Source organism: Ostrinia furnacalis, unplaced genomic scaffold (genome assembly GCF_004193835.3).
Source record: "Ostrinia furnacalis isolate ACB-3 unplaced genomic scaffold, ASM419383v2 OfSCF3265, whole genome shotgun sequence".
NCBI classification, from domain to species: domain Eukaryota; kingdom Metazoa; phylum Arthropoda; class Insecta; order Lepidoptera; family Crambidae; genus Ostrinia; species Ostrinia furnacalis.
The window spans coordinates 176,198-191,800 of NW_021133504.1; the positions used below are offsets into that span (position 1 = coordinate 176,198).

Genomic DNA, 15,603 nt, shown 5'->3' on the forward strand with positions numbered 1-15,603 from the left:
TTTATTATGTAGTTTAATTTGATACGTAGGAAAGAATGAAATAGCGCAATCAAAAACACTGCCTGGATATCAGTAGATAGCGCCAGTCATCTACCTACATACCAAAAGGATAATTCAATAATTTACAAAAAATATTTACCTAGTTCATTAGCCTTTTTGAGCAGCTGTTCAAAGTCCTCCAAAGACCCATACTCTGGTTGTATGGAGTAATAATCCGATATGTCGTACCCAAAGTCATGCATTGGCGACTTGAAGATGGGAGACAACCAAGCGGCGTTGATGCCAATCTCTTTCAGGTATTCTAACCTTGAAGTTATTCCTGTAAGTAAAAATAACTTTAACGGTAGAACAGCAAAAACAAAATTAGGAAAAAATGCTCTGATACTTATACTTTATTATAATCTTCTATCGTGTGGATCATAGCTATAATATTAACATCATCATAAAAAACCTCTAGGCAATTTCAAGAATAAAGACGTGTTATAGCTACTGCCAATAACAATATACTATACTAGTGTTTATATTGAGGCAGCCTGTAAAAAAAAAGGTCAAGGGAAGCACCTGTATGCGAGCAGTCCAGGACCGATCGTTGTGGATATCTCTGGTGAGTTAGGCCTTATCCAACAGTAGAAGTCATTTGGCTATCTACACTCGATATCAAATAAATCGCACCTTCCGCGACAAGCACTTTCAAACGTATGCATCCCCACTTCCCACCATTATTGGCACCATTTAAAAGCCTAGGTCTAAACTTCATTTCATTAAAGGAAAGGTTTTTACCCCAAAAATGTGTCTTTAGAAGGATCCAGAGTCACTTCTTCAAAAAATGGGTAGTTACGCTTGAGCCATTTTTATGACTATAAAACTGTTAAGTTGGGATTAATCACTATACATCTGTCAAAGAGGACATGTGAGTCGTGAGATCATTATTTGGTTTTATAACCATAAAAATTGGTCTCATTGATCCCAGAGGTGAGCCCAAAGTGAGGTCTATTTTCAAGTCACATTTATGGTATTTGTTAATCATTTATTTAGAAATGAAATGTGTTTTTCTTTAAGGATATTTATTAGGCTTTCAAATAACACCAATATTGTTGGGGTACCATGATTGTGTCAGAAGAAAATCTTTAAAGTTCGCGTCGCGGAAGGTGCGGTTTATTTGATGTTTAGTGTAGTTAGATGGCCGAATAACATGAGACAATCCCTCCACTCTTTCTCACCACTGCAGCTCCTATGAAACCAGGATCTACAGTTTGGCCTCAATGCAACCCAACCAGTAAAGGTTGAGAAGTCCCGAGGTTAGCTACTGTTTTGCAACTCGCAACAATCAGAAGAATACCTATAGGGAGGAAGAGGAGGAAGGAACGAATACAAAAAACTCACCATTTATATCTCCGACACCATCGCCATCGCTGTCCATGAAGGAACGAGGGTAGATCTGGTAGAACACAGCTGTCTCCCACCAGTCCTGCTTCACGTTCACATTCTCGTACCTCGCCTCGGCTATCACCACCAGACTTGCTGCTATGATCTCCCACATTGCTGGAAATTATGGTGATGATGATGATTCTATTTTTAAATTATTTGTAGTTACTCACGGCTGGTAGAGTTTTTGTAGTCCAGAGATAACTAGAAGTTATCCAGAAGGTAAAAAGAGAAGTCTAACCTAAATACTTATTATGAAGGGGATGACAGACCGAAATCTATTTGAGTAGATTATAATAATATCTCGCTCGGTCTGGTGAAGGTCGCGGGAAGAGCCTGGATGCGGGCAGCGCACGACCGATAATAATATAACCGTCGTATTATACACCCCTACTGACGAAGACGTAACGTCATGACTCCGAAGTCACGTATTTTTCACTTTTTTATCTTCTTCTTCTACAAAATGTGACGTGACGAAGATACTTTTACTACCTCACGCACTGTCCCCTAACTGAAAAAACACCCTTTTCTTCGCTCTGTTCTCTCTAACTCTACTCTACCTCTCAAAATTTCTAAGACAACAGTCAGAATAACCACCTGCACCCACGAGTCGACTCCTGCGCAAGTGAGATGGAAGCATATCCTCCAGCCTTTATATAACTAGCCCACAATGATTGTTTAAAAACATTGGCATACACTTCCTTGATACACCATTCATATTTTGCCGTGATGTCATTCAGTTTTAAAAACTACATGACAATAGAAATGATCTGTTTATTGTTTGGATTTTTAATAATGTCAGTTAATTGTGTTATAAGGAACATTATTTTATTTCATTCTTGTTACAAACTTCTTCTTGCTCAAAACACGATTCAAACTCAAGCATGGCTGTGATTGGAATTGTAATTTTCAATGTGCGAAGGGGTTTGCCGCGAAGATCAGCTACGTAAGCCATCTTCGGGCACACCAGCGCTGCCAAGACATTTAGGAGTCGGAGTGGTCGCCATGGCCGAAATCGATCGGATGGATCATCATCATCATCTTTACTAAAATTTTACACTTGAAATTCTGGACGACGGCACATCAAGCTTGTATTGCGGCATCTTGTTAAATATTATTATAATAATCTAGGTGCTATTTTGTAAGAAATGTAGAGCCTGATGTGCTGTTAACTGTACTTGTATGTAATTGTAAACATTTTCTAAGAACGCATTTTTTTTTTTGTTTCAGGTAAGCAAATTCCACTTAAAAGTCGCTGCAATATACCTTAAAGCTGATTTTGTAAGTTTTTAGTTACTAGAATTAGGCTGAGTTGCACCACCCAACTTTAACAGTAACTATAACGATAACCGGTGTGTTTTGTATGGAATTTGAGAGGTTTCTGACGTTTGTTAAAGTTGAATTAAGAGGTTGCAACCCAGCCTAACATAATTTAATACGTACCTAAGTTACATCAACGCGATATTTAAAATCATATCCCACATTAAAATCTACTAATAATAAAGTTCAGGAGCTGTATTTGTAATATTGATCATGAGGCCAAATCATTAATAACGAATAGAATCATCAAACCCATGTACTACAATTTCTGCGCTTTCGCATGCGAATTGAAATTCTAACGCATCAAAATATGCCCCCGGCAAACATTCGTACGCCAGCTGACGTCGGCCGGTGTCCCTGGCGGCTGATATTTTAATCCGGGCTTAAAATTTAATCCTCATTACACTATCCCGGCGACCCGGCGACTGCACGTTGAATTCGGTGGATTAATACATTTGCATTTCAACTGAGTGTATTTTCCATTTGCTTTCGTTTGTTTTTTATTGTTGGGTTTTTAACTGACTGTGCCAGAAAGAGGGTTAAGCAATAAAATATGTCGTTTTGATTAACTCCAAAGAATGTGGAATGTCACCTAAGAAAACAGCGAAGACAAAAACAATAAAGAGGGTGCATTTAGAGAAAGGAATTCACTAAAAGAAACGCATAAATTCTAATGAGTATTAGCGATAAAAATTATGTTAAAACCCTTTGGAAAAATATTTTTAGGGCCTATACACACCACATNTACAAAGATTACGTCCGACAACGCGCTGAAAAAACTTCGTGTGCATAGGCTCTAAGAAGAAAAGGCGTATGTGATAAATAATAAAAAAATATTTTATCAAAGCAAGTATTCTTACAGACTTACACCCATTTCGGGTATTTTCATTGCTAAGCAAAAGTTTAATATAAAATAAAATCATCCTAGAGAATGTTCGCGCGATTAAATTCCACACGTTTTGTTGCTCACCACGAAGCTATTATCGCGACCCATGTCACATTCCTCGGCTGGGTCGTTGTGCTCACAAACGTTTAATTTCTTAGGCACCTAGGCTAGTACACTAAAATATAGAAAAGTATTTAGTAGAACAATAAATTTTACTAAATATTTTAGAGCATTGGTTCCCAAAGTGGGGGGCGCGCCCCCCAGGGAAGGCGCCCCCCTTTAAGCTGGCCATCTGTGACTTAAGTATAAAAAACCTGCGATCGCTGAGAAAATGCATTCCAGACTGCTCGATACGACCAATAAATAATCTTGACTGGAGGAAGGGGGGCGCGGAATTTTTTTATGGTCGAAAAGGGACGCCTCTCAACCAAGTTTGGGAACCAATGTTTTAGAGGGTTAACCTGTAAAGCCATAATATTCGTTAGGCAACATTTGTTGATAAACACTGTTTATAAACTGTTCATAAACAATGTTTCATCATCTCTGTACCTAAACAGTTTATAAACAGTCCATAAACATAAGTGATGAAACATTGTTTATGATACATGTTGCCGTGCTCCCCGCTATGAGTGGAGAGCAAGGTGTGGACGGCCATGTTTCAGAAACCTGTGTTTATGGTAAACTTGTTTCACACTAGTCATATACAGTTTATCAACAAATGTTGCCTAATGAATACATGGTTTTAGTGTTGTAAACAATTGTTGTAATAAACAATGCAAGTTTTCAAGGTGGTTATAGACTAAAGCATTTATTTGTAATAGAACAACGAACCGCTCTATGAAATAATTTCTAGTGTCACCCTGTCATTTTACCTGTTCCTACGACGGCATAAGTTTTTAGACTGAGTTGCACCACCTAACTTTAACCGTATCTATAACGTTAACGTAAAGGTGTATTTGTATAGTTTGACATATTTTTGACGTTTGTTAAAGTCAAAGTAAGATAGTGCAACCCAGCCCTGTATAATATGTAATATGAAACGTAATTTACTCTATACAAAATCGGTCTTATAAATTTGAAATAAGTACACTTTGGAACACTTATAATCAGATTAGGCTCGCCAACTAAGCTCGATAATAGATTCGGGGTGTGGTTTTGGTGCATTACCCTACTTTGGGTATCCTTGTTAACCTTAATAATGATTAAAAAAAAATTTGAATAAAAGTAAGTTTGGTATGAAGGTAATCATTATGAAACTTCACATGGATGCCATGTATAATAATACATCTAAATGTTCCCCCTGAATTAAAAAACCGTATTAAAATCCGTTGAGAATTTTATAAACTCTATGCATACAAACAAACAGAGGACTTTATTTATATAATGAAGAGATGACACTCTCGTATGAATCTACACTCAAACAACGCTTGAAATTAGAGATTAGAATAAACATTGAAATTCAACCAAATGGAAGAGCGAGTAGGAAATGACTTTTAAACCATTAACCTACCCATCTTCCACAAACTTGACCAAAACCAAACCAAAATAATAAGCTGTCAACTACATGGACTGTCTGTGTTAACGCCCGTATTCACAAACATTACTATGAGGTCTCACAGTGCGCGTAGATGAACCAATCGCCCACACATGAACCAATCACACGCCCGAATTCACAAACATTACTATGAGGTCTCATAGTGCGCGTGGACGCACAGGGTGACACATGAACCAATCACAAAGCCCCATTCAACGCTGTGCGTTCGATTTGCTGCTTCACTTACATAAGCAAGCATCGTTTGTGAATACGGGCGTGTCACCGATAAGTAAAGATCTATTTGAAGAATATCTCCACAATTTTTCCGCTTCCAAAACAGATAAAAGTTGGCCAAAAGACAGCGTTTCTGGCACCATATGGTAGCGTATATTGGCGTGTGGTAAGGACGTGGAAATTTTACATCATGAATGCGCAAGATGAATGTGGCCTCTCATGAGACTAGCGCGAAACTCGGAGCTTTATTTAATCTGTTTGTATGTTAGTACATCTTCATTTACATTTAGATCCCGAGTGGTTTATTTCTAGTGTTTTAGGTTGTCTTCTTTTAAAAGAAAAAAAATGAAATTAATTTATAAGGCGGGTTTTATAAAAAAGTGTTAAAACACAAATGATTTACCTATGAAAACATAGATAAAAGATTATCTTATCAAATGTAGAGCGTACTATTTTCAAAAGATTCCTATTTGATTTCTGTAAGTATTTAGATAGGTACATAATACAAATCTATGTTCAGATAATTTTGATGTTACATAAATATGTAGTTCAACTTATAAATTTTCCATTTTACAGTCTCATCAGCACGTTATACTAAAACGCCCTTGCCCTTATATCGAATAATCGAAATAAAAAATATCAACTATAAGAGCTCTTTCAAATTGACGTTTTGAGACGCACACTAAAAATTGTATGACAACTGCGTTGGAATAAAAATGTCAGTCAAAATTACCAACAGAGTGTGCGGTCTTTAAACGCACGACAAACGTCCGTTTCAAAACGCCTAATTTGAAAGCGCCCTAATTAAATTATTTGAACTGTTTGTGTGCCTAGTTCAATTCTCAAACCACATTCCACATTCATAAATTCCCTACAATGCTCATACCTCTTGAATTTCCACCTCGATTTTCCATTCAAAACGCTACAGTACATTTGGATATCTTTTGTCTAACTCCTAACTCGACTGAAACAGTACATGTGTAGTGTACTTCAAAGGGAACACATTTAGCGAGTTTTTACCCTGAGGACTTTAATGCTGTACTTATACCAGGGGAAGCCGAGGTGAGTTGTAACAGAGGAGAGTTGTGAACGACGATTATTGGAAACCATAACTATTAGCGAGTTCGCAACGCAGCAGGTATAGTAAGCTGAAGTGGCAAAGGGCAGGGCACATGTTGGTCGCAATGATGGGGCAAACATAGGGCAAAGATGGGGCGGCAAAGTTCTAGAGTGGAGGCCACGTACAGGAAAACTTAACGTGGGTCGTCCACACACAAGGTGGACCGATGACCTTCTAAAGGTAGCAGGAAGGCGCTGGATGCAGGCCGCTACCAACCGCACGATATGGAAATCATTGGGGGAGGCCTATGTTCAGCAGTGGACGTCCTGTGGCTGAAATGATGATGATGATGAGTTCGCAACCGCGTGCATTTGTTAGCTCGAGACTTGAAATACGCGCACTGTTACGAGCTCGCTAGTAGATAGTAGTTCCAAAAAATCGTCAATGTCACAACTCACCTCTGTTACAACTCACCTCAGTCTCCCCTACCTATGTAGGGCTGCTACAAAATTCATGCAGGGACCACTCCGCATATCTATTATTCAGGACTGCTTAGTCTTTGTTTTACCACATTCACTATCTCAATTATAAACGGCAAGTTTTGACGTACGGTTAAAATGGTTCGCTGAAACTGACGTTGTGGGTTAGCCCTTAAGGGAGATAAGTTTGTGTATCAGAAAGTTTTTAATGAAAATGAGTAAATGAATGTTCATGTTGATATAGAGTAGTTTGAGGTTGGATGATTTAGTTATTTATTCATTCTATATAAATATAAAGTGAATAATAATATTATGATGTAGGTAGTGTGTATGAATTTTCTTATAAAAACATATTGGATCTACTCGTATGTTAATGAAGTAGGTACCTAGTAATTTTTATGCTTGATGTGAAATACGAGTACTTTTCATCTCATGCTGAGTGAGTAGGTACAAAAAATATGGTTAAAGTTTTTTAATTCGTCAGGTTTATTTGACTGCGGCGACATGATGACTTCGTGTCAATCCAAAATAATTGCAAATGAAGCCTGGTCAAAAGAGTTACGTATAATGCGATTTTCTTTAAAAGTCACTCATTTAATTAGGGTCTTTTGTCCTGCCAACCCTATTCGTAAGATTTGAGTCGATCTTTCCGGTATACGAATACAAGTTTTCGATGGCAACTCATGGTAGAGGCACAGCACGTTATACTAAAACGCCCTTGTATCGAATAATCGAAATAAAAAATATCAACTTTAAGAGCTCTTTCAAATTGACGTTTTGAGACGCACACTGATAATTGTATGAAAACTGCGTTGAAACTAAAATGTCAATCAATTACCAACAGAGTGTGCGGTCTTTAAACGCACGACAAAGTCCATTTCAAAACGCCTAATTTGAAAATGTGAACTGTTTGTTTGCCTTTCAATTCTCAAGCCACATTCATAAATTTCCTACAATGCTCATACCTCTTGAATTTCCACCTCGACTTTCCATTCAAAACGCTACAGTACATTTGGATACCTTTTGTGTAACTCCTAACTCGACTGAAACAGTACATGTGTAGTGTACTTCAAAGGGAACACATTTAGCTAGTTTTTACCCTGAGGACTTTAATTCTGTACTTACATCAGGGGAGGCCGAGGTGATTTATAACAGAGGAGAGTTGTGAACGACGATTATTGGAAACCTTAGCTATGAGCGAGTTCGCAACGCAGCAGGATTAGTAAGCTGAAGTGGCAATGGGCAGGGCACATTTTGGTCGCAATGATGGGGCAAACATAGGGCAAAGATGGGGCGGCAAAGTTCTAGAGTGGAGGTCACGTACAGGAAAACTTAACGTGGGTCGTCCACACCCAAGGTGGACCGACGACCTTCTAAAGGTAGCAGGAAGGCGCTGGATGCAGGCCGCTACCAACCGCGCGATATGGAAATCATTGGGGGTGGCCTATGTTCAGCAGTGGACGTCCTGTGGTTGAAATGATGATGATGGGTTTGCAACAGTGCGCATTTGTTAGCTGAGACTTGAACTAAAATACGCTCATTGTTACGAGCTCGCTAGTAGTAGATAGTAGTTCCAAAAAATCGACAATGTCAGAACTCACCTCTGTTACAACTCACCTCGGTCTCCCCTACCTATGTAGGGCTGCTACAAAATTCATAGAGGGACCACTCCGCATATCTATTATTCAGAACTGCTTAGTCTTTGTTTTACCACATTCACTATCTCAATTATAAACAGCAAGTTTTGACGTACGGTTAAAATGGTTCGCTGAAACTGACGTTGTAGGTTAGCCCTTAAGGGAGAAAAGTTTGTGTATCAGAAAGTTTTTAATGAAAATGAGTAAATGAATGTTCATGTTGGTATAGAGTAGTTTGAGGATGGATGATTTAGTTGTTTATTCATTCAATATAAATATAAAGTGAATAATAATATTATGATGTAGGTAGTGTGTATGAATTTTCTTATAAAAACATATTGGATCTACTCGTATGATAATAAAGTACCTAGTAACATTCATGCTTGATGTGAAATACTTTTCACCTCATGCTGAGTAGGTACAAAAAATATGGTTAAAGTTTTTTCAATTCGTCAGTTTTTATTTTGATTGCGGCGACATGAGGACTTTGTGTCAATCCAAAATAATCGCAAATGAAACCTGGGCAGTAGTTTAATGTAAAAGGCGATTGCTGTAAAAGTCACATTTATTTATTTAGGGTCTTTTGAAACGGTCCTGCCAACCCTATTCGTAAGATTTGAGTCGATCTTTCCGGACCAAAGAAATTGTATTACACGGTAATGCGTTTTATAAGTGTCTGAACCGTTCGAGTGAACTTCAAGAAGACACGTCTCTAATATTTATTTTAGGGCGAGAAAATTGGTTTATAGACTATATTGACTATAACATTCAACGCGATAGAGGTCGAAGAGAAGTATTATGTGAGTAAGTGGTACTTTTTGTGTTATTCGATTTTGTTTTAAAGACTTTTTTAAACGTTTTATCTGGTGGGGGTGACTGTCGTCACAGTGCAAGCTCTGATTGGATAGGTAATGAAATGTGGTACCTAATATTGGAACAAAAAAAATAAACACAAAAATATACAAATGCCTTTTGATAAATTATTTTAATAAAATCAAAGGCTGTGTAATTCAGTGCCTGTACCTATACAAAGTACCTAACAGTGATAACAGATTCTAGCAATAGCGATCCAATGACGAAGAAAAATGTAATCTAACAGGAATGCTACTTATTGTGTCTAGAGGTCTAGTCAAATAGTTTTGCGCTCGCTTACAATCTAACCCTAGGGATAACTAAAGATTTGCTCCATAATGTTATGTGTTGCCCAAAGCCTATTCAATCGTAGCTTGTCGACCTTTCCTTAGTTGGAATTGGGGAACATAAACGCTGGGAATTGTACTCCTCGGGTGTGTGTGAATTACTTACATAACGTAGCAAAGGACTTGGTAAAAAATACGATCACGTAACTAAAAAAACCGTCAAGATTTATCAATTAGAGCCACCGCACACAGTACGCAACTTTTAGATTATGCGATAGGCAAGTTAGCCGCTTTTTAGAAGCTGAATAGCGACCACACATTCCGCACCGCACACTTTAAAACGCTAAACGCGGTCGACGCAGCAACAGCAGTCGCTAAATCGCGCGATTTCGATGCCGTGTCCTGTGTGCCTACCATGAGTTTACGTTAGGTGTGCTCGCTAGCGACTGCGTAAAAAAATGACATTTAAATGTATGACATATTGTGCAGCGCCCCTAGCGGCTACTTTCAAGAAATAAAATCTTCATATAATTTTTTGACGTATTCGCTAGCGAGCTCACCTAACGTAAACTCATGGTAGGCACACTGTGCCGTGTCCGAACGCATGAAGTCACGAAATTAAGATACTACATCGACAGAGTCGCAAAATCGCCAATTGCCGATACTACAAGCAACATGTCCGCTGTAGCAGTTACCTACTAAAAAATTATTGTTTAAAAAACTAAAAACACGCTCTTAGTTTAAAGTTCCTATGTCCATCTCCCGACTGCATCATCAGGACCCTGGACACTGGCACTAAAGTGCTCGAAAAGACAAATCCAACGAACCCAAACTGGATGCGATTCCGCCGTTTCTTTTAGGAGTTCCTATGGCCACCTTCCAGTCCCATCGTCTGACCAGCTCTATGGTACCATAATATTGTATTGTCATCTAATCTACATATAATTGGCAAGTTTCATGATGATTCCAGAATTAGAAGTGTGTGTACTGTGTAATTCAGATTCATAGATTCCATTACAAGTTAAGTCGCTGCCTGATAAAAGCGTGTTAAAAATAGAATTTGCAACCTTTTCAAAGAAAGATGTCGCAAACGAATAAATAGGTTAACGTCAGAGCTATAAATTCATCGCTGCTCGAGCTCAAATGCTAGCACCAACGTATCACGGCACACTGTACACTGTCTAATTGCCGTGAATATCTTATAGCACTTCGTGAGCTTGCGCCGTGATTTCGTTACCTTGTTAATTGTTCACGGAGAAACTCCGTGCACCTGTTAATTTGATCGTGATAAATTGTGCTGGATGTGAATTTGATGCATCTTGGACGGATAATTTAGAAGCAAATGCTATTAGTAATATGAAAAAGATCTAGGTCTAGGTATTTTACTTTGCTGAGACATAAAAAGGTTAGAAGAAGGAAGGTAAATAGATATTTATTTGAATCTAAAAGGATGTCTGTGATCAACCAAAGCGTGGAGCTAAAGTAGCGGATTTGTTTATCATGCTCTCTATAAATATATCAAGAAAAAGATTGATATAAAATGTTGATAGGTGAAGTAAGTTTGCTAAAATCGCAAGATAAAAAGAAAAGCAGATTTAAACTTGTTGTCACACCATGATTACGGCCTTTAAAATCATAACGACATGCAAAACATTGTTAAACTAACTTAAGTATTTGTTAATAAGGAAAGAGTACTAAAAAGTTTAAATGCATTTTTCTCGAGTGGGCGAGTAAAGTAAGGCTGAGTTACACCATGTAACTTAACACTAACCATAACGATATTTTTTTGTATGAATTAGACAGATTTTTGACGTTTGTTAAAGTTAAAGTAAGATAGTGTAACCCAGCCAAGTATTTGTATGTCATTATAATTCAAATAGAACGATGTGTAGATTTCTGTTAAGTCTCTTTAAAATTCATTCCATACAACATAATCATCCGATACATTTACACTTAAGAAAACACTCCATTGAACTCGACGAATAACTTCCAACGAAACACTCGCTCAGTCCAATGAACACGTGGAAGAAACAAAAGGATAACGTGTTAACAGCAAACGGGATGATAAAAACAATGTTAGCACGGATGATGGCACATCAAGGTATTGTGGCACCTTTATTTAGTTGTAACAAGTAATTTTTTCAAGGAAAATGTATATTGTAACGGTAACGAAAACAAGAAATGTCACTTATTTCGTGTCTTTTGTAACAGCATAGTTAAAACGTTATATTTTATTGTTATAAGTTATCACTGTATTTATTTCAACATCATTAGTACTTATTAGTGGTATTAGTCCCTCTGTTCCATTCGATTATTTGTTTTTATTCTACTTTACCTTTGTTAAAATAGTTTTAACGCCAATGGTTCTAATTTCCAACGACTCGGATATCTACATAGCTTTCACAGTTCCTCAAAGTTAAATTCACAAAATTAGGCTATTAAATAAATCAATAAAACCCACTACCTAAAGCAAAAACTAATGGACTAGAAAACTTAAATTACAATGAATTCCACTTTGAAGCTCGAACTTTTTGCTATCTCAAACTGTAAGCAACGTCGCAACTTCATTCCTCACTATCTAGTGCTAATGGAACGTGTTCGCGTCGGCCCTCGTTAGGGGCAACAATTTGTCTCCAGAATTTCAGTTTATAGTAATGGCGATGTTTTAACGCTATATACGAACGTGTGCAGACGATAGTACTTCTTGTATGTATATATTTAGGTAATTTTCAAAATAATTAGGTAAGTTTTTAGGTTTATAATTGAATTATCTCTACTACCGCAACTAACTAACTCTATTATCGCAATCGCACAAAACTACTCTATAGTAGTTAGTTATGTGTAAATAACAGGATAGAAACGACACAATTTCGGCGACCAACGAAGGTATCTACCAGATCTATTACAGACAATCCAGGGAGAGGGTACCTACACTAAAAAGTAGAAAAATAATTTTACGTTGATTTATTTAATTATTAATGACCATGATTGATATTCTCGGAGGATGAATAAATCTTGCTTGAATTTCAGTACCTGTGAGTTGCTACGCATTTTTTCGTGCGCCAATCACCTAAATCATCATTTTAAAAAGCCATCGCGACAACAAAAGCCTACAATTTAATGGGCTAGACTTATTCCAGTCACATTTTGGTTTATTTTGTACCTATTCAGAACCTTTTTCCTTGTAGCAGTTTGTCTTGATTAGTTCAAATAGAGATCGGCAGTTTTATCCGTTTGTTTCTGTCCTACGCGATTTCTCGTGTGTTTTAGAGCAGCTGTTTTGGTTTCTTAATGAAAATAGAGTCGTAAAGGTTTTATTTTTGGCTCTACTCGAGTTTTATTGCCATTTTGGTGGAAGTACGTATCTTTAATTGACAATAAAATGAACTTTTCCAACCTTAACACTCCTGGATGTTATGCTATGAAAAACACATCTGAAAGCGGTGTAAAAAACAGCAGTAGCTGACAGCTCACGTGATTGGTTTTCCTATCAAAAATGCGTACTGGCGTAAGTTACATAGTTTTTTTCATGCTTTTTTTGGAGTCAAGCTTTAAATTAAAAATGGGGTACCGATAACTGATACAAGCCTCTAAATAAGATTGACTAATACAAGCTATACTTAGTTATTTAAACACTAGTTGAAATGGAAGCGTTAAGATATAACCTGCACTTAACTTAGTTCAGCTAAGACTACGTCTAGGAACTCAATTTATAGTGACGTCACTGTTCGAATCTTGTTACCGTACGGCGGTTAGTTGATGGATCGGCTATTAACGTGTCTGTGATGCGACGAAGATATTAAGTCGTGAACTAATAATGGCTATTGTGGTTATGGAGGTAAATTAACGTTACATGTTGCCAAGATAATAAATAAGTAAATACTCTAGGACGTTCTGCTGCGACATCTAAGTCTAGCACCAAAATGTTTGTGACTCTTTCACATCTTTCTTCTTTCAAAACCTGTGAAAGACTGAACGGATTTTGTTGCAACTTTACAGTAATATATCAAAATAACTTCATCATAATTTCAGCCACAGGACGTCCACAGCTGAACATTGGCCTCGTCCAATGATTTCCACATCGCCCGGTTGGTAGCGGCCTGCAATCTGCATCCAGCGTCTTCCTGCTACCTTTATGAGGTCGTGGGTCCACCTTCTGAACAAATAACTTAACGTAGGCTATAATTTATAACGATATTTCTGTGACAAACAGAATTTTATGCCGACTGAGTTAATAGGTACAGGTTTATGTTATGCAGGCGTAGAATCCCTAAATTTCTAGCATAACAGTAGAGATCTCAACCAGTGCGCCAAAAGAATTAATTATATTAGGAGACAAAATATTTGAATGTTACGTCAATGGACAGATAGTTGGACACTCAAACTGAAACCTCAATTAGACGTTCCCTCTTTAATTAGGACATATCAATCTAGTGACTTAGTACTTCTTCATCTACGAGTACTAGTAAATATCCCAATTAAAATTAACACGCGAATTCATTAACATTTAACTATCATGATTGGTAGCGATGAAACGGGCGAAAGTTGATTTAAAAGTAGTTTTTGTTGTTTGCCTTATAGATGTGTATATTGGAATTGATGATTTTAAAGAGACTAATGTTGATTAAATTACAAATAAATTAAAGACGTAGGAACGAAACAATAGATATTCCTATCTCAGTTTCCATTACGGTCTTCAAAAGATTGGTGGAATTGAATCATGAATTGTTCGATTGGGTCGATCCTTCTTTAACTTTATTGAGAGAGAAAATTTCTGTATTCGTTGCTATAGATAATAACATTATTTTAGGACAGTGATTTTAGGTTAAATTCTCTTATCATGAGCCAAGACTGTACCTACTTATTATTGTGTGAACTGTGAAGTAAATAGAATCACTGTCTATGAATCGACTTTATTGTTTTATTATTTCTTGACCAAAAGTTTGGTTTCGTACTTTACCTTCGTTTAATACTAGCAGCCGCCCGCTACTTTGTACGCGTGGATCCCGTTTTACCCCCTTAGGGGTGGAGTTTCGTAAAATCCGTTCTTAGTCAGTGATCTACGTTCTAAAAGAAACCCCCATGCAAAATTTGAGACTCCTAGCGCTTTTAGTTTCTGAGATTTTGTGATGAGTGAGTGAGTCAATAAGTCAGTCAGTGACCTTTCGCTTCTATAGATATAGATTAGTTTAAAAACTTTATTTCTCATTTACTTACTAGGAAAACATTTTAAACGTAGGCTGAAACACTTCACAATGAGCGCAAGAAGCACTTACGGAATTCACTAGAAATGTTCAAGATGTTGCTTATTGCAACTCCAAAATAACACATATTTTGCAGCTCTATCAGAAGGAACATCATAAATTCATAGCACGTCACCTACATTAAAAATTCCCATCGAAAAGAATAAAACAGGAAGTTCTGCTCCGTTCATTTACCCCAATTTCCTAAAGTATTCGTGCATTACCATAAAACGTGGTTTCTCGGACGTGATGCCGTGCAAATTTCAATTTTAAATAGCAAATCCTTTAATACGGGTAACGATCGGCGTACCTGGATGTCCGCAGTGCGATTCCTTAAGGGGGCATGGCACTGCCAACATGCTAATATTTAAGCCGCATTAAAATTTAGACACGAGAATCTTTCAAGTTGCGAGTTATTTTAATGAAACTATAGTATTTTTACTAAGTGACTTTAAACCAAATTGTTTGATATTTTGACAAGACCATTTTACTCGTATTCACAAACATTACTATGAGGTCTCACAGTGCGCGTGGACGCACAGGGTGACACACGAACCAATAACAGAGCTGCTGCTGCAGCAGCTCTATTCAACGCATTGCGTTCGATTTGCAATACTTTGTGAATACGGGCGTAAGTTATACGCAC

At 37.3% G+C, this 15,603-nt stretch overlaps 1 protein-coding gene across 1 annotated transcript in view; it reads right to left on the reverse strand.

The window, feature by feature from the left end:
• LOC114357593 (maltase 2) overlaps positions 1-2,034 on the reverse strand; it is a 29,834-nt gene extending 27,800 nt beyond the window's left edge. The window contains exons 1-3 of the mRNA XM_028311297.1: positions 2,023-2,034; positions 1,384-1,542; positions 140-319 (exon numbers count right to left, since the gene is read on the reverse strand). Coding sequence (XP_028167098.1) covers positions 140-319; positions 1,384-1,540 — 337 coding nt within the window. The 5' untranslated portion in view covers positions 1,541-1,542; positions 2,023-2,034. The remainder of the gene's footprint in view (positions 1-139; positions 320-1,383; positions 1,543-2,022) is intronic.
• Positions 2,035-15,603: the final 13,569 nt, after the last annotated feature.